Here is a 25,193-nt window from a genome sequence, read left to right as displayed (position 1 = left end):
TTAGAGATTCGTGGAGGTGTGTTCTTATCTACCAATATCCACCAATATAACTGTAGTAGATGTCCCTTTTGACAAATGAACAAGTAAGACTCATTTGTGTACATACAAGTATTTGTTGTTATATTTTGTTATTCCCTCCTTATCGCAGTTCTTTTGACAGACTTGTATTTAAGGCAATCAGTGTTGACTCATAAATAACTCCACAGGAATAAGCACAATCTTATCTATATGGTCCACATGAACTAACAGTGTCTAACTGTAAAAAACTGTCAAAATGCACTGAGATAAGAGGTGGTCTTCAACAGCTTAGAAATCAGTTTGAGCCTACCTAGGTTTAGCTTTCAACAAAAGATACCAAGGGAACAAAGCAAATCTGATGATAAAAGTACATTGGAAAGTAGTTTCAAATTGCATGCCCTATCTGAATCATGAAAGTGTAATTTTGGCTAGACTGTCCCTTTAAAGGGACATAAATACCTTGTAATTACAAGACTTTTTGTGTAGTGCTGCAAAAAGTGTCCATATTATCTGAATGTAAAAGCTGCAAATAATTGTTTGCTACAACTGTTTTGCAATAGCCAAACAGCACCTATTGCTTGTCTTATTTGAAAAAGCCAATCTGAAATTGTTACTGGATTAGACAAGGCCTACCACTGCCAAGTAAAAACATCCATTGTTTATATGTGAAAAGGTTAGGCTTATAAACTATGCAGTGTGCACATCCATTCATCAGAAACGGAAAGTTAAAGGAAATGGGGGTAAAATAAATAATGAATGTATATTACAAAGTTGTCTTCCCTCAATCTCTCTCTCTTTTTTTAAATTAAAGTTAATTGATGCTCGTTTATATGCACATACAGTATCCCACAAAAGTGAGTACACCCCTCACATTTTTGTAAATATTTTATTATATCTTTTCATGTGACAACACTGAAGAAATTACACTTTGCTACAATGTAAAGTAGTGAGTGTACAGCCTCTATTACAGTGTACATTTGCTGTCCCCTCAAAATAACTCCACACACAGCCATTAATGTCTAAACCGTTGGCAACAAAGTGAGTACACCCCTAAGTGGAAATGTCCAAATTGGGCCCAAAGTGTCAATATTTTGTGTGGTCACCATTATTTTCCAGGTAAGATGTTAGGCTGGTGCTAGAGTCCTCACCCCTCTGCTTAGTACAAGGGATTCCCTCTAGTAACAATCCCAAAAGAATGATAGGTTTCGGCAAAGTGGTGAATTGTACAAGCGCTATTCACGCGGAACACAACTGTGTGATATATACCGCTCTAAAATTGAATCATTGAAGGAACACAAAGTATCTTAAATAAGAAATACAGTGTGATATATACCGCTGTGAAATCGAATCACAAAGTATCTTAAAAAGAAACACAGTGACCTGAGACTTTTTTATAATCAGATAAATTGGACGTCCAGTTTTTAAAGTTTTTATGTAAATGTGTCGACACGTATTATTAATATTGTATTTTATAGTTTATATCAGACAATAAATTTATATACTTATAACCTCTGTGTATAGATTTAATTTTAAGCATATATAGTGCTGGGTTCTTATTACGATATTATACTCTTAGACCACCTGGAGGAATCCCCCAAGCTATTCCTTGTGAATAGCCCTTGTACAATTCACCACTTTGCCGAAACTCACCATTATTTTCCAGCACTGCCTTAACCCTCTTGGGCATGGAGTTCACCAGCGCTTCACATGTTGCCACTGGAGTCCTCTTCCACTCCTCTATGACGACATCACGGGGCTGGTGGATGTTAGAAACCTTGCGCTCCCCCACCTTCCATTTAAAGGATGCCCCACAGATGCTCAATAGGGTTAAGGTCTGGAGACATGCTTGGCCAGTTCATCACCTTTACACTCAGCTTCTTTAGCAAGGCAGTGGTCGTCTTGGAGGTGTGTTTGGGGTCATTATCATGTTGAAATATTGCCCTGCGGCCCAGTCTCTGAAGGGAGGGGATCATGCTCTGCTTCAGTATGTCACAGTACATGTTGGCATTCATGGTTCCCTCAATGAACTGTAGCTCCCCTGTGCCGGCAGCACTCATGCAGGCCCAGACCATGACACTCCTCACCTGGTTGCCGCCACACACGCTTGACACCATCTGAACCAAATAAGTTTATCTTGGTCTCATCGGACCACAGGACATGGTTCCAGTAATCCATGTGCTTAGTCTGCTTGTCTTCAGCAAACTGTTTGCAGGCTTTCTTATGCATCATCTTTAGAAGAGGCTTCCTTCTGGGACGACAGCCATGCAGAATAATTGTATGCAGTGTGCGGCGTATGGTCTGAGCACTGACAGGCTGACACCCACCCCTTCAACCTCTGCAGCAATTCGGGCAGCACTCATACATCTAGTTTCCAAAGACAACCTCTGGATATGACGCTGATCACGTGCACTTAACTTCTTTGGTCGATCATGGTGAGGCCTGTTCTGAGTGGAACCTGTCCTGTGAAACTGCTGTATGGTCTTGCCCACCATGCTGCAGCTCAGTTTGAGGGTCTTGGCAATCTTCTTATAGCCTAGGCCATCTTTATGTAGAGCAACAATTCTTTTTTTCAGATCCTCAGAGAGTTCTTTGCCATGAGGTGCCATGTTGAACTTCCAGTGACCAGTATGGGAGAGTGTGAGAGCAATAACACCAAATTTAACACACCTGCTCCCCATTCACACCTGAGACCTTGCAACACTAACGAGTCACATGGCACCGGGGAGGGAAAATAGCTTATTGGGCTCAATTTGGACATTTCCACTTAGGGGTATACTCCCTTTTGTTGCCAATGGTTTAGACATTAATGACTGTGTGTTGAGTTATTTTGAGGGGACCACAAATTTACAATGTTATACAGGCTGTATACTCACTACTTTACATTGTAGCAAAGTGTCATTTCTTCAGTGTTGTCACATGAAAATATATAATTAAATATATTCAAAAATGTGAGGGGTGTACTTACTTTTGTGGGATACTGTACATTTTCAATGTTAATGTTCCTTTTATAAAATGTGCTTGAGATTGACATTGAGAGAGTCTGAACACAGAAGACAGTCAAATTAGACTGCACATAAGCTACTGTTAAGCAATACAGTTTTAAACCAAAATATTGTGGCCGTATTTTAATATTTAACACAAGAGAAAATGTACCTAGGATTGTTAATAACAGTGTTGACTGCATCCACTAATTCCTGTGCTTCCATTTTGTTGAAGTCGAGCATTACAGCCATGCCTTTGTTTTTCATGTGTACAATGTTGTCCGGCTGATCAGCAAAGAGAGGAATTCCAACCATCGGAACCCCATGATATATTGCTTCATAAATACCGTTAGTGCCTCCATGAGTGATAAATGCTTTTGTTTTTGGATGGCCTGAAAAACAAACCCAAAGAAAAGTACAAATCTATACATTGCTATGTTACAAAAAAGGGCAGTAAAGTCAAAGTTAAAGGGACTTTCATGCTTCAGATTGAGCATACTTTTCCAATTTATTTCTATTATCTAATTTGGTTTGTACTCTTCGTATCCGTTGGTGAAAAGTATACCTAGGTAGGCTCAGAAGCTACTAATTGGTGGCTGCACATCTTTTCATTGGCTTTTAGCTAGCTCCTAGTAGTGCATGACATCCTTCAACAAAGGATACCAAGAGAATTAATCAAATTAGATAATAAAAGTAAATTGGAAATGGAGTTAAAATTATAGATCTGTCTGAGTCATTAAATAAAAATGGGTTTCGTGATTCAGATTGAGCATGTAATTTTAAACATGTTTCCAATTTACTTCTATGATCTAATTTGCTTTGTTATTTTGGTATTCTTGGTTGAAAAGCATAACTAAGTAAGATCAGGAGCTGCAATGCACTTCTGGGATCTGGCTGGTGATTCTTGGCTTGAGATATATGTCACTGGCTCACCTTGTGTGCTCAGCTAGCTCCCAGTAGTGTATTGCTGCTCCTTTAAGAAAGGATACCAAGAGAGTAAAGCAAATTTGATAAAAGAAGTAAACTGGAAAGTTAATCAAAACAGAATGTTCTGTCTAAATTGGGAAACTAAAATATTGAGTGTGATATCCCTTTAATGCATTATATACCTTTAAAACATATAGGACCAGACTACGAGTGGAGTGATATTTAGTGCTTTCGTTCGCACGCTAACTGTGCGTGAAGTAAACTTTTTGCGTGTGTGCCGAAGTTAGAATATCACGTGCGTGTTGACCTATTCCCCCATGGAAGTCAATGGAGAAAAACACTCTAACATCCTACTCTTGCACTAACCCGAACGCATATTCTCAAGTGTGCTAACCTGACATAAAAATAAGAATATTTGACATTCCAAATCCAAATACATTGCGTTAACTGTTGTGCGAGAGTGATAAGGGGTATATTGCGGCTCTTTCAACTAAGAGTTGAAAGTAAACTCGGTCGCTTGAGCGCAATTGAATTTAACGCCCGTCCGGTTAGCACGACTTCAGAGCTTTGGTTAACTGTTATGCTTAACTAAAAAGTTGCACAAAACACATCAAAAATACATTGTACAGTACAGTTACATTCATAATATAACTATCTAATAAACATTAATAAAAATATTGCATAAAAAGTTATAAGGGCTCAAAGATATGAGGGCTCAGGTGTTTGGAAAAAAAGCCTGCAAAGGGCATTAAGACATACATACATACATATACATGTCTATATATATATATATATATATATATATATATATATATATATATATATATATATATTTGTAGCTGAAAACATGAAAAATTATATTTATGCAATATTCATATTCAATAAAGTGTTATACTGTGTATGTTTTATAAATATTTCACATTCAAATGTTCGGCACATAGGGGCATATGTTCTAAGTATTTTTAAATAGATATTCCTATTTATATCTTTATATTTCTATATATATTCATGTATGTGTGTATACAGTATATATATATATATATATATATATATATATTTATATATATATATATATACAGTATATAGATATATGTAGAAATATGTATTTATGAATAAATAAAACATATTCTGCTATGTGAAAAACATTGGAATGTGAAATATTAATATTTTCATTTCGGGTTAGCGCACGTGAGAATATGCGCGCAAGCAGGGTGTTTTTTTCCAGATTTTTTGCTCCATCGACTTTATGGGGGAATATGTAAATGTATTTGTGATATTCTAAGTTCAATATTTTGCGCACATATGGTTAGCATGTGAGCAAGAAATGTTTTCTTTCATCTTTTACTTACGAGTGCTACCCAAAACAAAAAGCTTCTAGCTGCGTTATCGCGTGAGCGTTAAATATCGCTCCACTTGTAATCTGGCCCTTAATGGTAAAGGAGCTATTTGTAAGCACTTTGATACACTCCAGCAGGTAAAATGGCTTACTGGAAATAAATTAAAGGGGAGAAAGATTTAGGGTAAACTCTGGCTTTGAGTTAACAAATACAAAGTATACTTGGTCAAAATTCCTTACAGTAATTTAAACTGTGACATATGTTCTACATGAGTTTGTTCTACATGAGTTTGTTCTACATGAGTTTGTTCTACATTGATTTGTTAATATTAGATATGTGCATGATCGAAAAATTTGTTTTGGATCGATTCTGAGTTTTTCGAATTTCGTTTCGGATCGATTCGAATTCGGAAAACTTCGAATTAATTTGTTTCGGATTCAAAAGAATTTGGCTGGATTCGATTCGGTTCGGAAATTTGGAATTTCGGTATGTGTGCTGTGTATTAGACTAATATTATGTACTGTATATTAGGTGTAACCCATAGCAGAGTGATATAACCTAATATACTGTACAATACTAGTGTAATCCATGGCCATCCGAATTTACCGAATAAATCCGAACTAATTCGGATTTATTCGGTAAATTCGGCAGTATTTTAATTCGGAAATCCGAATTTTCCGAATTTCCGAATCGATACGAAACGAATTGCACATGTCTATTTGTTATATACTTTATGACATATAAAAGGATTAAAGGTATGAAAGTTGTCTTTTAGCTGGATAAATAATTTAATAACATGATAGCAATACTGGAAATAAGACTTTATAAATGCTAATGAAATGTGCATCACACTTAACGTGCATAAAGTTGCCTTACCAAGCAGATCATTTTGTGGTATCCAGTCATATATTATTGTATTTGCACTCAAAGTATCTGGTTTCTTTCCACTGTATCTCCAAATGACCTGTTTAAACATTATATTTAATTCAGTCAGTAGTGTATGGGCAGCTATCAATCACAGCTGGCTAATATGGCTGATAAACAAAACAACATGATGTGTAGATTTTATTTTCTTTCTTCCTATGTGGGAAGAAATGAGTCACAAACTGTTTTTATATTTTCATATATCAATGAGGATATGGCTGGGAGTGCTTGGGACTAGGTATGGGCGAACGTGGTGAAAGTGCAATTTGTTTGGTAGAAGGAATAGTCCTGTGTAGATTTGTTTTGGACAATTGAATGTTGATCCATTAAAATTCGGTAATCGAATGTTATTTGCCATTATTTACCAATCAACAGCTAGTTTTCAGTAGTATATTGCTGCTTCTCAACCTATGTAGATATGTTTTTAATAGAAATAAATTGAAAAGTATCTTCAAATTTCATGCTCTTTCAGGAAAGATCAATTTTGACTTTAATTACAGAACAACTAACTGTCCCACATTTTGTGGGACTGTCATTAGTTTACTGTCACTAGATGAAAGTTTATTCTTCTGTTACTACTGAATGATATTTTGTGCTAGAACCTTGACTGCATTAATTATTTAAAAACACTAAAAATCAGTTTAGGTATTAAACAATACTTATAAATTCAACAACTTTTTACCTTTATCTATAATATATTCTATCTATGTGCTATAAATGTTTACAAGACCATAGTCAGCACATCCTGAAGTAGTATTTAGATAATGACCAGTCACATTTGCAAAACTCTTATCTCAGGCTACGTTTAAAGGTCTTTTCAAGACAACTATATCTTACAAAGATTAGAATACACCTTTAAAGATTGAGAAACACAATATAGTTTATCTTATTACTCCTGCAATGTGTACACATTGTTACACATATTGCATGCAACGCAGACAACAAAGTTCCATATAAGAAGCTATATTTAAATGTTACATTTTTTGTTTAATGTTTAATAAAGTTACTTTTTTTTCTAGTGAGTCTTTGGTGGACTTTGTCCTCTCAATCATTACAGGTTTGGGAGATGTTCTTGTCAGCCATTATACTAATTAAAGGGACATTAAACACCTGATAAAAATCGCTGAAATCTACTTTTTCTTATTAAACAAAATAAAGTAATCACTGCTGCCTATTTTTTCTGTTCCTCTTAGCCCAAACTTTTGAAGGAGATTGTTTTAAAATACAGTGTTGGGGCAGTGCTTGATTTCCTATGTAAGCTGCCATATTGTAGCGTGCGTTACAGGGCTCAGTAGTCACATGATACACACACCATATTATCTATGCATAAACAGTACTCAGAGGAAGGAATCACATCTCTCCCTGCAGCGTGTGAGCTGCAGTGTCTGAAAAGTTATTTCTCAGCGAGGGTATAAATATATTTCATTTCCCTGTTAATGTATATAAAACATGTTATGCAGAAATTTAAATAAAATACTTATAACTACTGTGTTTATGTTTTTAACTCCCCCCACACACACAGGTTTTTTTCTCTCCTCAAACTCTGTCCGTAAAGTGTTATGCTCAGTAAGCACTTACCAGAGCCGGTTCCTGTGTTATTATTGTAAAACTACTGACTGCTCTGGGGGAGGGAGGGGGAAGCTCCCACGGACGGACGGCATGCTGCATATCATTAGTTCAAAAGACTTTTTCTTTTCATGACCTCTCCTCCTGAATGTAAATCACTAAGGACTGACACCCAGCATAAGACATTTAGCAAGGATCGTATGCATTATCTAGCAGTGTGATAATGCTTACGATCCTTGCTAAACTAATGATATGCAGCATGCCGTCCGTCCGTGGGAGCTTCCCCCTTCCTCCCCCAGAGCAGTCAGTAGTTTTACAATAATAACACAGGAACCGGCTCTGGTAAGTGCTTACTGAGCATAACACTTTACGGACAGAGTTTGAGGAGAGAAAAAAACCTGTGTGTGTGGGGGGGAGTTAAAAACATTAACACAGTAGTTATAAGTATTTTATTTAAATTTCTTCATAACATGTTTTATATATATTAACAGGGAAATGAAATATATTTATACCCTCACTGAGAAATAACTTTTCAGACACTGCAGCTCACACGCTGCAGGGAGAGAGAGATTTCATTCCTTCCTCTAAGTACTGTGTATGCATAGATAATATGGTGTGTGTATCATGTGACTACTGAGCCCTGTAACGCACGCTACAATATGGCAGCTTACATAGGAAATCAAGCACTGCCCCAACACTGTATTTTAAAACAATCTCCTTCAAAAGTTTGGGCTAAGAGGAACAGAAAAAATAGGCAGCAGTGATTACTTTATTTTGTTTAATAAGAAAAAGTATTTTTTGGGGATTATTAGAAGTCAGGTGTTAAGGGTCCCTTTAATACATCAGAATCAGTGGTGCTTTATAAATAAATAAATATGCTTAATTTCTTTCATGTAAGTGACAAGAGTCCATAAGCTAGTGACGTATGGGATATACATTCCTACCAGGAGGGGTAAAGTTTCCAAAACCTCAAAATGCCTATAAATACACCTTCTACCACACTCATTCCTCAGTTTTACAAAGTTTGTTTCCTGTGGAGGTGGTGAAGTAAGTTTGTGCTTGATTTCTTCTATGATAGGCGCTTCTAAGCATTTTGAAGCCAAATTCCTCTCAGAGTACAGTGTTTGTCAGGGGGATGTGAAGAGAGTATCACCTGTTGATTTCATGGTTTCACTCATGGGAAATCTGTTCAAAGGCTTTCAGTTATCGGTTGTAGGGATTAATTCTCTACCTCCCTTTTCAGATCGACGATATACTCTTATACCATTACCTCTGCTGATATTTTTCAGTACTGGTTTGGCTGTCTGCTATATTTGGATGGTTGTCTTCTGGTAGGTATGTATCATTTTTTAAGACACTCTCAGCCAGTGTTCCCTCTAAGGCTAGATTTGTGAGCGACCCAGTAGTGAAACAGTTAATAAGGGAACCACACCTTGCAGTCGTCATTGTGTAGTGTTTGCTAATTGCTCTAATTAACTGTTTCACTGCTGGGCTGCTCACAAAACTGACCTTAGAGGAAACACTGCTCTCAGCTATGTTTGGCACTTTATGTTATATTGTAAAGTTTTAAATATATGTATTTACTTATATTTGCCATGAGTCAGGTCTATGTATATTTCCCTTTTGAAGTCTAGCAGTTTCAGTATGAGAATCATGTTTTAGGAAGTTTATTTAAACTTTTTTTTCTTACCTGGGGTTTCAGTATTTTTTTTCCATTTTGACTTGTTTTTCCTTAATTTTCACGGGCAATCTAGGCTTACATGGACGCAAAATGCTGTTATTTATTGTGTCATTCTTGGCACAATATTTTTTTGGCGTGAAGTTGTGCCTATAGTGGCGCAAGTTTCGCCATTTCCTGCGTCTTTGTTGACGCTAGTTGTTTTGGAGCGAAGTTGCGCTTGTTATGACGCGAGTTGCGTAATTTGTTTTTTTACCCCACTTCCTTTTATGTTTCTTGCTCTCTTTATATTATTGAGTTTAAATTTATTTGAAGATAGGGATGTTGTAATTTTAATTTAAAGTTAGCGGGTTGTTATGTTTAGGGGTTAATAGATTAATTTATTTTTTGGCAATGTGGGGGGCTGACGGTTTAGGGATTAATAGGTTTAGTTAGTGGTAGTGATGTGGGAGGCCAGAGGATTAGGGGTTAATACGTTTATGTTGCGTCTGGCCGGGGGCCAGCGGGATAGGAATTAATAACTTTATTTAGGTTGCAGCAGGGTCGGGGAGTGGCGGGATAGGGGTTAATAACTATTTAGGTTGCGGCGGTGTCAGGGAGCTGCGGAATAGGGGTTAAACATTTTAGTATAGTGGCAGCATTTAGTGACAGGGTATAAATAAAGTTGGGAAAAAGCCGAATAGACGAGAGATCGATGACTGTTAGTTAACAACAGTCGGATGCTTATCTCCCCGTACTTGGTGCGCGTGTTTTTGCCGGCTTTTTTTTATGAAAGAGGAGAGCATATTGAGATACGCGGCGGCAATGTTAGGCGTGCATATTGATGCCGGCGAATGTAACAAAGTTGATGGCTTGATAGATATCCCCCTTAATTTGTTGTCATTTAAGATTAATTTCAAATCTATGTTTTTAGCTTTTCTGTTTAGCAGAGCTTCATAGTTTTAATCTTGAATTTTGATATGGTCTAAATATATTTTATTATCTCTATCTTGTTGGATAATAATTTGTTTTGATTTCTACTATTTGATTTTCCACTATATCTGGAAGGAAAGAGTTTTTTCTGCCCTACTTTTTGGCCGGTGATGTAGATCAGTTGGTAAATACCCTGACTACAAAAGCTTGTTCTAAGATACAAGGGTCACAGGTTTATATCCGGCAGAGTCGAAGCAGCCCTTCGGCCTTTTAAGCTCAATAAAATGTGTATCATTTATTTGGGTATTAATAACAACTATTACTATTCAGCTGCCAATTTGGTTAACTCCGGGTGCAAGCAATGAAAAAGCATTTTTTTTAGTCCTACTAGGAGAAAAGTGCTATAAAAATACTAGTTATTAAGACTGCATGAAGGTGTGGTTCTCAATCCAGTTCTTCTGGTGGAGGGCAGATTAAGTTATATTTGGATGGATTCAGTCAAGTCTATAGAATATTATTCTTAGGGTTTTAAATAGATTTTTAGAATGAGACCTTCTATGGGAAGATTCTTTCTTTCTCATGTTTCAATACACTCTGTGAAGGTTCAGGTTTTTTCTGAAATATATATCAGAACTGGAATTTTTTTCAGGGGTGTTTGTACCAGTTCCTTTGCAGGAACAGGGTTTGGGTTTCTATTCAAATCTATTCTTTGTCCCAAAAAAAATATTAATTCAGACCAATCTTGGATCTGAAAACTTTAAATCGTTTTGTGAGTGTCCCAACCTTCAAGATGGTGACTATAAGGGCTATTATGCCTTTTGTTCAGCAAGGTCATTACATGTTCACAATAGTTGTACGGGACGCTTATCCTCACATTCCAATTCATTCAGACCACTTTCGGTTTCTGAGATTCTCTTTTCTAAGCAAGCTTTACCATTTTTTTTGCTTTTCCATTTGGTCTAATCATACCAGTTCAGTTTCAGGAACAGGGTCTGGGGTTTTATTCAAATCTATTCATTGTCCCAAAGAAAGAAAATTCATTCAGGCCAATTCTGGATCTGAAAATTTTGAATCGTTTTGTAAGAGTGCCAACTTGCCAAATGGTGACTATAAGGACTATTCTGCCTTTTGTTCAGCAAGGTCATTATATGTCCACGATAGACTTACAGGATGCATATCTTCATATTCCAATTCATCCAGACCACTATCAGTTTCTGAAATTCTCTTTTCTAGACAAACATTACTGATTTGTCGCTCTTCCATTTGGTCTAGCGACAGCTGCAAAAATCTTTTCAAAGGATCTTGGTGCCCTTCAATCTGTAATCAGAGAGCAGGGTATTGCAGTGTTTTCCTTATTTGGATGATATCTTGGTACAAGCTCAATCCTTTCATTTAGCAGAATCTCACACAAATCAACTAGTGCTGTTTCTTCAAAGATATTAGTTGGAGGATCAATTTACCTAAGAGTTTTGTGATTCCTCAGGCAAGGGTCAACTTTTTAGGTTTCCAGATGAATTCAGTGTCCATGACTGTGTCTTTAACAGTCAAGAGACAAATGAAATTAGTTTTAGCCTATCTAAACCTTCAGTCTCTATTATTCCCTTCAGTGGCTATGTGTAGGTTTCATGACTGCAGCATTGGACGCGTTCCCCTTTGCTTGTTTTCTTATGAGACCTTTGCAGCTTTGCATGCTGAATCTATGGTGCAGGGATTATTTTCAGGTATCTCAGTTGATATACTAAAATCCCAACACTCAACTCTTTCTGACTTGGTGGTTAGACCATCATAGTATTATGCAGGGGGCCTTCTTTGTTCCTCCTTCCTGGACTGTATTCTTACGGATGCAAGTCTTACAGGTTGGGGAGCTGTCTGAGGTTCGCTGAGAGCACAAAGGGTTTGGAAACCTTAAGAGGAGAGGTTACCAATCATTATTTTAGAACTCTGTGATATTTTCAGAACTCTTGAGGCTTGGAGGCCTATGTATGAAACGTCTTGCAGACCTGATCCGACAGTGCGGATCAGGTCCGCAAGACCTTGCTGAATGCGGAGGGCAATACGCTCTCCGTATTCAGCATTGCACCAGTAGCTCACAAGAGCTGCTGATGCAACGCCGCCCTCTGCAGACTCATGGCCAATGGGTCGTACTCGATCGGGTTGAATTGTGGTGATTCCTGTCTGCCTGCTCAGAGCTGGCGGACAGGGTTAGACCGCTGCTTCATAACTGCTGTTTCTGGTGAGCCTGCAGGCTCGCCAGAAACACGGGACCTGAAGCTCCATCTGGAGCTTGATAAATGGGCCTCTTGGCCTCAATTTAAGAGATAATATTTCAGTAGTTTTCAGAGAGACAATATCGCAACTGTGGCATATGTCAATCATCAGGGAGGGACTCATAGTCCTTTAGCGATAAAAAGAAGTACCTCAAATATTTTTTTGGGTGGAATTTAACTCCTGTCTAATTTCTGCAATTCATATCCCAGGTGTAGACAATTGGGAGGTGGATTATATCAGCCGCCAGACTATATATATAGAGGAGTGGTCTCTCCATCTAGATGTGTTTTTTTCAGGATGTACAGTTGTGGGGCCTTCCAGAAATAGTTCTGATGACCCTCATCTAAACAAGAAATTTCCCAGATACCTTTCCAGGTTCAGGGATCCTCAGGTGGAGATGGTGGATAGGCTAGCAGTTTCCTGTTTTTTTTTAATCTGCTTACATTTTTACGCCTCTGGTTCTTCTTTCAAGGGTGATCTCCAAGATCATAATTTAACAGTCTCATGTTTTTCTGGAAGCACCAGCATGGCTTCACAGGTTTTGGTATGTGGATCTTGTCCGGATGTCCAGCTGCCAGCTTTGGCCACTTCCTCTATGGCCAGACTTTCTGTCTCAAGGCCGTTTTTCCATTAGGATCTCAAATTGTTAAATTTGAAGGTATGGAATTTGAACGCTTAGTGCTTAGTCATAGAGGTGTCTCTGACTCAGTGGTTAACACTATGTTACAGGCTTGTAAATCTGTTTCAAGAAAGATTTATTATCGGGTTTGGAAAACCTATATTTCATGGTGTTCTTTTCATGAATTCTCTTGGCATTCTTTTAGAATTCCTAGAATTTTATAATTTCTTCAGGATGGTTTGGATAAGGTTTTGTCTACAAGTACTTTGAAGGGACAAATCTCTGCTCTTTCTGTTTTATTTCCTAGAAAGATTGCTAAATTTACTGATATTCACTGTTTTGTTCAGGCTTTGGTTCATATCAAACCTGTTATTAAATAAATTTCTCCTCCTTGGAGTCCTAATTTGGTTTTAAGGATTTTGCAGGCTTCTCCTTTTGAGCCTATGCATTCTTTGGATATTAACTACTTTCTTGGAAAGTGTTGTTTCTTTTGGCTATCTCTTCTGCTAGAAGAGTTTCTGGGTTATTAGCTCTCTTTTGTGAGCCTCCTTATCTGATTTTCCATCAAGATAAGCTATTTTGCGGACTTCATTCAAATTTCTTCCTAAAGTTGTAAATTCTATTAACATTAGTAGGGAAATTGTTGTTCCTTCTTTGTGTCTTAATCGTAAGAATTCTCTGGAAAGATCTTTACATTCTTTGGATTTCATAAAGACTTCTAGTCTATTTGTTGTTTTTTCTGGTTCCAGGAAAGGTCAGAAAGCCTTTGCCATTTCTTTTGCATCTTGGTTAAAGCTTTTGGATTCACAAAGCTTATTTGGAGACGGGGCAGTCTCTGCCTCAGAGAATTACAGCTCATTCTACTAGATCAGTCATTTCATCTTGAGTTTTTAAGAATGAAGCTTCGGTTGATCATATTTGCATAGCAGCATCTTGGCTTACTTTGCATACATTTACTAAATTTTTCCATTTTGATGGTAGGAATGTATATCCCATACGTCACTAGCTCATGGACTCTTGCCATATGCATAACGGAGACAGACAACCTTTTCAGTACGACTATTCACAATGAAGAGAGTATGTACAGCTGCACTGAAAGTGAAATGAAGGTAGAAAACCTTTTTATCCAAATTGTTCCGGACTGGAAAAGGTTTGGACTTCAGAATAGTTTGGTTTTTGGAATATTTATATCAGTAAAATGGGACAGTTTGGCGAGGGGATGGAACCGAGTGTAAACAACAATATCTTATGTCATTTAGGCATAATACAGCTTATACATGCAAACTAAAGGCAGTTTGAAATAATTTTTTAATACTTTTGTATATGTAGTACCATCAGAACATGTATTTTTTTCATACTTTTATTTAAAAAAAATAATTAATTAAATAATCCAGAAAGAGGGGCCTATTTATTAAGCTCCCGTGTTTCTGGCAAGCCTTCTAAAGACCGCTGCTCCATAACCTGTCCGCCTGCCCTGAGGTGGCGGACAGACATTGCCGGAAATAAACCCGATTCAATACGATTGGGTTGACTGACACCCCTGCTAGCAGTCGATTGGCCGCGAATCTGCAGGGGGTGGTATTGCACCAGCAGTTCACAAGAACTGCTGGTGCAATGATAAATGCCGACAGCGTATGCCGTCGGCATTTATCGATGTGCAGCGGACATGATCCGCAATATCGGATCATGTCCGCTCGCACGTTCTTAAATAGGCCCCTAAGTCTGGATTCTGGACCTGTACCTCAAATACAAATTCCTCACAAAGATGGACTATATTATATTATTCTATATTTGGATTGTAAATTAAGAATGAATTGTACATTGCCTGGATAATACCTCATTATAAAAATCATTTACAAAATTACTTAAAGTCTGATTTATCCATTTAGGTTTTGAGAACACAATAGATGATAGTTTATTTTAACATGCGACCTTACCTTTTGTGGCAGCTGGCTCAGAGCTGCTGCTATTAAATTGCTTCTCTCATCAGACAGGTTTTTAACCATGGATCCCAGAGAAAATACCACAATTCCATGATCCCCTGAGCTCTGGACAACCTTTTCCATTTCCTTAAAAAAACATAGATAATTAATTCACTTTTGAATCTGTTAGATATTTTTTAGGACAAATATATGCCATGTTGCAAATATTCTAAATACATTTTGAACAGATATGTTTGTTTTGTAGCAGGGAAGGTTTTAGACCATAAAAGACAGGAAGTGCAATGCTAGATATTAAGCACAAATAAAGTACTAGACTTCTTCATTGCTTACCTCTCTCATTGCCCTGGAGCACAGGACATGCGGAAAAGGCTATAACTTGCACAGCTTACACCCTTAAAGGGACAGTAAAGTCCAAAATAAACTTTCATGATTCAGATAGGACATGTAATTTTAAACAACTTTCTAATATACTTTTATCATCAAATTTGCTTTGTTCTCTTGTTATTCTTTTCACAGATAGAGGGCGTTAGTTCATGTGTTTCATATTAGATAACATTGTGCTCACGCACGTGAAGTTATTTAAGAGTCAGCACTAATTGCCTGAAATGCAAGTCTGTCAAAAGATCTGAGATAAGAAGGTAGTCAGCAGAAGCTTAGATACAAGGTAATTACAGAGCTAAAATGTATATTTCTATAACAGTGTTGGTTATTCAAATCTAGGGAATGGTAAATAAAGGGATTATCTATCTTTTGAAACAATAAGATTTTTGGTGTTTACTATCCCTTTAAGGTTCAGGGATGTTATAGTAATGAAATAAATGTCTTAAGTTACTCACTGCAAGATGCAAAAATACACGTGTTGCTTAATCATTCCTTGACCCCCCAAGTTGTCAAAATCCCCGGCTAAACCCATGTTAAAATTAAATAATACACACAAACATGTTTTTTGGTGATAAACATGGCTACAGCATGTTTATTAGGCTGTATAAAAATAACATAATTTATGTAAGAACTTACCTGATAAATTAATTTCTTTCATATTGGCAAGAGTCCATGAGCTAGTGACGTATGGGATATACAATCCTACCAAAAGGGGCAAAGTTTCCCAAACCTCAAAATAACTAAAAATACACCCCTCACCACACCCACAGTTCAGTTTAACGAATAGCCAAGTAGTGGATGATAAAGAAAGGAGTAAAAATCATCAAAAAATTAACTGGAAATATAATTGTGCTTTATACAAAAAATCATAACCACCATAAAAAGGGTGGGTCTCATGGACTCTTGCCAATATGAAAGAAATTAATATATCAGGTAAGTTCTTACATAAATGATGTTTTCTTTCATGTAATTGGCAAGAGTCCATGAGCTAGTGACGTATGGGAAAAGAAGTGGAACTCCACAGAAGAGTCACTAGAGAGGGAGGGATAAAAATAATAACAGCCATTTTCTGCTGAAAAAAATAATCCACAACCAAAAAAATATAATTTTTTTTTCTCATATTTGAAAAGAAAAAAAAATTAAACATAAGCAGAGGAATCAAACTGAAACAGCTGCCTGAAGAACTTTTCTACAAAAAACTGCTTCCGAAGAAGCAAATACATAGAAACGGTAGAATTTAGTAAATGTATGCAAAGAAGACCAAGTTGCTGCTTTGCAAATCTGATCAACTGAAGCTTCATTCTTAAAAGCCCACGAGGTGGAGACTGATCTAGTAGAATGAGCTGTAATTCTCTGAGGCGGGGCCTGACCCGACTCCAAATAAGCCTGATGAATCAAAAGCTTTAACCAAGATGTCAAGGACCTTTCCTAGAATGAGAAAAAACAACAAATAGACTAAAGGTCTTCCTGAAATCTTTAGTAGCTTCAATAAAATATTTCAAAGCTCTTACAACATCCAAAGAAAATAAGGATCCCTCCAAAGAATTCTTAGTATTAGGAAACAAAGAGGGAACAACAATTTCTCTATTAATGTTGTTAGAATTCACAACCTTAGGTAGAAATTTAAATGAAGTCCGCAAAACTGCCTTATCCTGATGGAAAATCAGAAAAGGAGATTCACAAGAAAGAGCAGATAATTCAGAAACTCTTCTAGCAGAAGAGATGACCAAAAGTAACAACACTTTCCAAGAAAGTAGTTTAATGTCCAAAGAATGCATAGGCTCAAAAGGAGGAGCCTGTAAAGCCTTCAAAACCAAATTAAGACTCCAAGGAGGAGAGATTGATTTAATAACAGGCTTGATACGGACCAAAGCCTGTACAAAACAATGAATATCAGAAAGCTTAGCAATCTTTCTGTGAAATAAAACAGAAAGAGCAAAGATTTGTCCCTTATAGGAACTTGCAGACAAACCTTTATCCAAACCAACCTGAAGAAACTGTAAAATTCTAGGAATTCTAAAAGAATGCCAGGAGTATTTATGAAATTTAAGTCCTCCAAACTCAATAATAAATCTTCCTAGAAACAGATTTACGAGCCTGTAACATAGTATTAATTACTGAGTCAGAGAAACCTCTATGACTAAGCACTAGGCGTTCAATTTCCATACCTTCAAATTTAATGATTTGAGATACTGATGGAAAAACGGACCTTTAGACAGAAGGTCTGTTCTTAAAGGAAGTGGACAAGGTTGGCAACTGGACATCCGGACAAGATCCGCATACCAAAACCTGTGAGGCCATGATGGAGCTACCAAAAACACAAACGATTGTTCCATGAGGATCTTGGAAATCACTCTTGGAAGAAGAACAAGAGGTGGGAAGATATAAGCAGGTTGGTAACACCAAGGAACTGCTAACGCATCCACTGCCTCCGCCTGAGGATCCCTGGACCTGGACAGGTACCTGGGAAGTTTCTTGTTTAGATGGGAAGCCATAAGATCTATTTCTAGAAAACCCCACATTTGAACAACCTGAGAAAACACATCTGGATGGAGCGACCACTCCCCCGGATGTAAAGTATGACGGCTGAAATAATCTGCTTCCCAATTGTCTACACCTGGGATATGTACCGCAGAAATTAGACAGGAGCTGAATTCCACCCAAGAAAGTATCCAAGATACTTCTTTCATAGCTAGGGGATTGTGAGTCCCACCCTGATGATTGACATATGCCACGGTTGTGATATTGTCTGTCTGAAAACAAATGAACAGTTCTCCCTTCAACAGAGGCCAAACCTGAAGAGCACTGAAAATAGCACTGAGTTCTAAAATATTGATTGGTAACCTCACCTCTTGAGATTTCCAAACCCCTTGTGCTGTCAGAGATCCCCAGACAGCTCCCCAACCTGAAAAACTTGCATCTGTTGTGATCACAGTCCAGGTTGGACGAACAAAAGAAGCCCCTTGAACTAGACGATGGCGATCTAACCACCAAGTCAGAGAGAGTCGAACATTGGGATTTAAGGATATTAATTGTGATATCTTTGTATAATCCCTGCACCATTGATTCAGCATACAAAGCTGGAGAGGTCTCATATGAAAACGAGCAAATGGGATCGCGTCCAATGCTGCAGTCATGAGACCTAAAACTTCCATGCACATAGCTACTGGAGGGAATGATTGAGACTGAAGGTTCTGACAAGCTTAAACCAATTTTAATTGTCTCTTGTCTGTTATAGACAGAGTCATGGACACTGAATCTACCTGGAAACCTAAAAAGGTGACCCTTGTAAATTGGTACATTTTTGGTAAATTGATCCTCCAACCATGTCTTTGAAGAAACAACACTAGTTGATTCATATAAGTATCTGCAGAATGTAAAGATTGAACTAGTACCAAGATATCATCCAAATAAGGAAACACTGCAATACGCCGTTCTCTGATTACAGAGAGTAGGGCACCGAGAAACTTTGAAAAGATTCTTGCAGCTGTCGCTAGGCCAAATGGAAGAGCGACAAATCGGTAATGTTTGTCTAGAAAAGAGAATTTCAGAAACTGATAGTGGTCTGGATGAATTGGAATATGAAGATATGCATCCTGTAAGTCTATCGTGGATATATAATGAATGACCTTGCTGAACAAAAGGCAGAATAGTCCTTATAGTCACCATTTTGAAAGTTGGCACTCTTACAAAACGATTCAAAATTTTCAGATCCAGAATTGGCCTGAATGAATTTTCTTTCTTTGGGACAATGAATAGATTTGAATAAAACCCCAGACCCTGTTCCTGAAACTGAACTGGTATGATTACCCCTGAAAGCTCCAGGTCTGAAACATACTTCAGAAAAGCCTGAGCCTTTACTGGATTTGCTGGGATGCGTGAGAGAAAAAATCTTCTCACAGGAGGTCTTACTCTGAATCCTATTCGGTACCCTTGAGAGACAATACTCTGAATTCATTGATTTTGGACAGAATCTGCCCAAATGCTTTGGAAGAATCTTAATCTGCCCCCTACCAGCTGAGCTGGAATGAGGGCCGCACCTTCATGCAGACTTGGGGGCTGGCTTTGGTTTCTTAAACGGCTTGGATTTACTCCAACTTGAAGGTTTCCAATTGGAACCAGATTCTATTGGGAAGGATTGGGTTTCTGTTTCTTATTTTGTCGAAAGGAACGAAAACGGTAAGAAGCTTTAGATTTACCCTTAGGTCTTTTATCCTGAGGCAAAAAAACTCCCTTCCCCCCAGTGACAGTTGAAATAATCGAATCCAACTGAGAACCAAATAAATTATTACCTTGGAAAGAAAGAGATAGTAATCTAGACTAAGATACCATGCTAAAGACATAGATTTAACATCAATTTTGATTATATCAAAAATGGCATCACAGATAAAATGATTAGCATGTTGAAGCAAGCGAACAATGCTAGACAAATCAGGACCCATTTCCTGTTGCGCTAAACTTTCCAACCAAAATGTTGATGCAGCTGCAACATCAGCCATAGAAATGGCAGGCCTGAGAAGATAGCCAGAATATAAATAAGCTTTCCTTAGATAAGATTCATGTTTCCTATTTAAAGGGTCCTGAAAGGAAGTACTATCTTCCATATAGTAGTACGTTTGGCAAGAGTCGAAATAGCCCCATGCACTTTGGGGATATTTTCCCAAAACTCCAATCTAACTGCTGGCAAAGGATACCATTTTTTAAACCTTAAAGAAGGGATAAAAGATGTACCAGGCCTATTCCATTCCTTAGAAATCATATCAGAAATAGCACCAGGAACTGGAAAAACCCCTGGAGTAACCACAGGAGGTTTATAAACAGAATTTAAACCTTTACTAGTTTTAGTATCAAGAGGACTAGTTTCCTCAATATCCAACGTAATCAACAGCTCTTTTAACAAGGAACGAATATACTCCATTTTAAATAAATAAGTAGATTTTGTCAGTGTCAATATCTGAGGTAGGATCTTCTGAATCAGATAGATCCTCATCAGAGGAGGATAATTCAGTATGTTGTTGGTAATTTGAAACTTCATCAACTTTATGAGAAGTTTTAAAAGACCTTTTACGTTTATTAGAAGGTGGAATAGCAGAAAAAGCCTTCTGAATCGCATCAGCAATAAAAACGTTTATATTCAGAGGGATATCATGTACATTAGATGTTGAAGGAAGAACAGGCATTGTACTATTACTGATGGATACATTCTACATGTAAAAGCTTATCATGACAACTATTACATACCACAGCTGGAAATGTAATCTCCACAAATGTACAACAGATACACTTAGCTTTGGTAGAACTGTTATCAGGCAGCAGGGTTCCAACAGTGGTTTCTGAGACAGGATCAGATTGAGACATCTTGCAAATGTAAAAGAAAAAACAACATATAAAGCAAAATTATCAATTTTCCTATATGGCAGTTTCAGGAATGGGAAAAAATGCAAACAGCATAGCCCTCTGACATAGAAAAAGGCAAGATGCATATAGGAATGAGGTTTTAAATATTTAAATTATTTGGCACCAAGTATGACGCACAACGCAAAATTAAATTTTTTGGTGCTAACAACATCCGGAAATGACACATTCGCATCATTGCAGACGCAATCTTGTGCAAGGAAACTCGCCGTCAACTAAGAGGCTGGAAATGACGAATTTGCGTCACCGGACGTACCTTCGCGCCAAAAAAATTCTTGCGCCAAGAATGACGCAATGAACATCAGCATTTTGCGACCTCGCGAGCCTAATTTTGCCAGCGAAAATTTAATGAAAAAGCAGTCAATTTGAAAAAAGACTATACCCCAGGTAAGAAAAATATTTTCCTAAATATGTTTTTTCCTAAATATGAAACTAATAGTCTGCAAAAGGAAATATACATGAACCTGACTCATGGCAAATATAAGTACAATACATATATTTAGAACTTTATATTAATACATAAAGTGCCAAACCATAGCTGAGAGTGTCTTAAGTTATGAAAACATACTTACCGAAAGACACCCATCCACATATAGCAAATAGCCAAACCAGTACTGAAACAGTTATCAGTAGAGGTAATGGAATATGAGAGTATCTTGTCGATCTGAAAAAGGGAGGTAGGAGATGAATCTCTACGACCGATAACAGAGAAACCTATGAAAAAGATTTCCCGTGAGGAAAACCAATAGAATTCAATAGGTGATACTCCCTTCACATCCCTCTGACATTCACTGTACTCTGAGAGCAACAAGACCATTTGCTAAATCCGTACAACCTCACATTAAAACACCACTCCAAGGAACTCCGTGCCCAAGTAGTAGTTCCACCCCGTGGAAAAGCTATGTAATACTGCAACTGGCTATGATCAGTATGCGTAATGGCAGAAGGGCTAGCACCTCCGCCATGCTGTGACAACATAAACTTAGGCAACAAAATAACGGGAGGGCAACAACCCTGCTGGAGCAATGCACTACTGGGAGCTAGCTGAACACATCTGGTGAGCCAATGACAAGAGGCATATGAGTGCAGCCACCAATAACTAGCTAGCTCCCAGTAGTACATTGCTGCTCCTGACACTACCTAGGTATGCTTTTCAACAAAGGTTACCAAGGGAACCAAGCAAATTAGACAACAGAAGTAAATTGGAAAGTTGTTTTAAATTGTATTTTCTATCTAAATCATGAATTAAAAAAAATTGAGTTGCATGTCCCTTTAAATAGACATAAAAGTGCAAAAAGATGTTCTAATGTGTAAGAGCATTTTACTGTTGCATAAAACTATGTGGTTACTAAGAAACCTTTAGATAAGCTTTATCTACAAAAAATCCATCTACATTAATTGTGATTTTTCTAGAAATATCATGAAACTTTTGAAAAGGAATGAGACTAATCCCTATCGACTAGATTACGAGTTCTGCATTAGCTTTAAAAAGCAGCGTTAGGGGGTCCTAACGCTGCTTTTTACCTAACGCTGGTATTACGAGTCTGACAGGTAGAGGCTCACCGCTCACTTTTTTTCCACGAATCGAGGCTACAGCAAATCCCCTTACGTCAATTGCGTATCCTATCTTTTTAATGGGATTTGCCTAACGCTGGTATTACGAGTCTTGGGGAAAGTGAGCGGTACAGCCGCTACCTCCAAGACTCCAACCGCAAACAAAAGTCAGTAGTTAAGAGCTTTATGGGCTAACGCCAGAACATAAAGCTCTTAACTACAGTGCTACAATGTACACTAACACCCATAAACTACCTATTAACCCCTAAACCGAGGCCCCCCACTTTGCAAACACTATACTAAAATTATTTAACCCCTAATCTGCCGACCGGACACCGCTGCAACTTACATTATCCCTATGAACTACTAATCTGCTGTCCCTAACATCGCCAACACCTACATTATATTTATTACCCCCTAATCTGCCCCCCTCCAACCTCGCCGCCACCTACCTACACTTATTAACCCCTAATCTGGCGACTGGACCTCGCCGCCACTATAATAAATGTATTAACCCCTAAACCGCCACACTCCCGCCTCGCAAACACTATAATAAATTTTATTAACCCCTAATCTGCCCTCCCTAACATCGCCGCCACCTACCTACAATTATTAACCCCTAATCTCCCGCCCCCAACGTCGCCGCTACTATAATAAAGTTATTAACCCCTAAACCTAAGTCTAACCCTAACACCCCCCTAACATAAATATAATTTAAATAAAACAAAATAATATTCCCATAATTAAATAAATTAATCCTATTTAAAACTAAATACTTACCTATAAAATAAACCCTAATATAGCTACAATATAAATAATAATTATATTGTATCTATTTTAGGGTTCATATTTATTTTACAGGCAACTTTGTAATTATTTTAACTAGGTACAATAGTTATTAAATAGTTATTAACTATTTAATAGCTACCTAGTTAAAATAATTACAAAATTACCTGTAAAATAAATCCTAACCTAAGTTACAATTAAACCTAACACTACACTATCATTAAATTAATTAAATAAATTAACTACAATTATCTAAAATAAAATACAATTAAATAAACTAATCTATAATACCAAAAAAACAAACACTAAATTACAGAAATAAAAAAATATTACAAGAAGTTTAAACTAATTACACCTAATCTAAGCCCCCTAATAAAATAATCAAGCCCCCCAAAATAAAAAAATGCCCTACCCTATTCTAAATTTCAAAGTAATCAGCTCTTTTACCAGCCCTTAAAAGGGCTTTTTGCGGGGCATTGCCCCAAAGTAATCAGCTCTTTTACCTGTAAATAAAAATACAACCCCCCAACTTAAAACCCACCACCTACATACCCCTACTCTAACCCACCCAATCCCCCTTGAAAAAACCTAACACTAACCCCCTGAAGATCTCCCTAACTTGAGCCGTCTTCACCCAGCCGAGCTAAATTCATCATCCAATACGGGCGATGTGGTCCTCCATCCAGTCGAAGTCTTGATCCAAGCGGCAAAGAAGAGGTCCTCCAACCGGGTGAAGTCTTCCTCCAAGCGGCATCTTCTATCTTCTTTCTTCCGGCTCCATCTTCAGACCGCCGACGCGGAACATCCACCTTCCTCGACTAACGACGAATGAGGGTTCCTTTAAGGGACGTCATCCAAGATGGCGTCCCTCGAATTCCGATTGGCTGATAGGATTCTATCAGCCAATCGGAATTAAGGTAGGAAAAATATGATTGGCTGATGGAATCAGCCCATCGGATTGAAGTTCAATCCGATTGGCTCATTGGATGAGCCAATAGAATGCAAGGTCAATTCTATTGGCTCATCCAATGAGCCAATCGGATTGAACTTCAATCCGATTGGCTGATTCCATCAGCCAATCGTATTTTTCCTACCTTAATTCTGATTGGCTGATAGAATCCTATCAGCCAATCGGAATTCGAGGGACGCCATCTTGGATGACGTCCCTTAAAGGAACCCTCATTTGTCGTTAGTCCGTCGGGGAAGGTGGATGTTCCGCATCGGCGGTCTTAAGATGGAGCCGGAAGAAAGAAGATAGAAGATGCCGCTTGGAGGAAGACTTCGCCCGGATGGAGGACCTCTTCTTTGCCGCTTGGATCAAGACTTCGCCTGGATGGAGGACCACATCGCCCGTATTGGATGAAGAATTCGGCTCGGCTGGGTGAAGACGGCTCAAGGTAGGGAGATCTTCAAGGGGTTAGTGTTAGGTTTTTTTTAAGGGGGGATTGGGTGGGTTAGAGTAGGGGTATGTGGGTGGTGGGTTTTAATGTTGGGGGGGTTGTATTTTTGTTTACAGGTAAAAGAGCTGATTACTTTGGGGCAATGCCCCGCAAAAAGCCCTTTTAAGGGCTGGTAAAAGAGCTGATTACTTTTTAATTTAGAATAGGGTATGGCATTTTTTTATTTTGGGGGGCTTTATTATTTTATTAAGGGGCTTAGATTAGGTGTAATTAGTTTAAACTTCTTGTAATATTTTTTTTTTTTCTGTAATTTAGTGTTTGTTTTTTTGGTATTATAGATTAGTTTTTTCAATTGTATTTTATTTTAGATAATTGTAGTTAATTGATTTAATTAATTTAATTATAGTGTAGTGTTAGGTTTAATTGTAACTTAGTATATAATAAATATACCAAAAATCACAAACAGAAAAAAATAATGCAAAAT

At 37.6% G+C, this 25,193-nt stretch overlaps 1 protein-coding gene across 5 annotated transcripts in view; it reads right to left on the bottom strand.

The window, feature by feature from the left end:
• Window positions 1–25,193, bottom strand: part of LOC128649793 (UDP-glucuronosyltransferase 2A1) — a 165,748-nt gene that overhangs the window by 964 nt on the left and 139,591 nt on the right. For all 5 annotated transcript variants that reach the window (XM_053703257.1, XM_053703256.1, XM_053703255.1 and 2 more), the window contains 3 exons: window positions 15,168–15,299; window positions 6,140–6,227; window positions 3,172–3,391 (listed from right to left, as the gene is read on the bottom strand). In XM_053703257.1, coding sequence (XP_053559232.1) covers window positions 3,172–3,391; window positions 6,140–6,227; window positions 15,168–15,299 — 440 coding nt within the window. The remainder of the gene's footprint in view (window positions 1–3,171; window positions 3,392–6,139; window positions 6,228–15,167; window positions 15,300–25,193) is intronic.

Source organism: Bombina bombina, chromosome 2, assembly GCF_027579735.1.
Source record: "Bombina bombina isolate aBomBom1 chromosome 2, aBomBom1.pri, whole genome shotgun sequence".
In the NCBI taxonomy this organism is placed as follows: Eukaryota; Metazoa; Chordata; class Amphibia; order Anura; family Bombinatoridae; genus Bombina; species Bombina bombina.
Note: the sequence above shows the minus strand (reverse complement) of the source record. Positions and strands in the feature narration are given on the sequence as shown.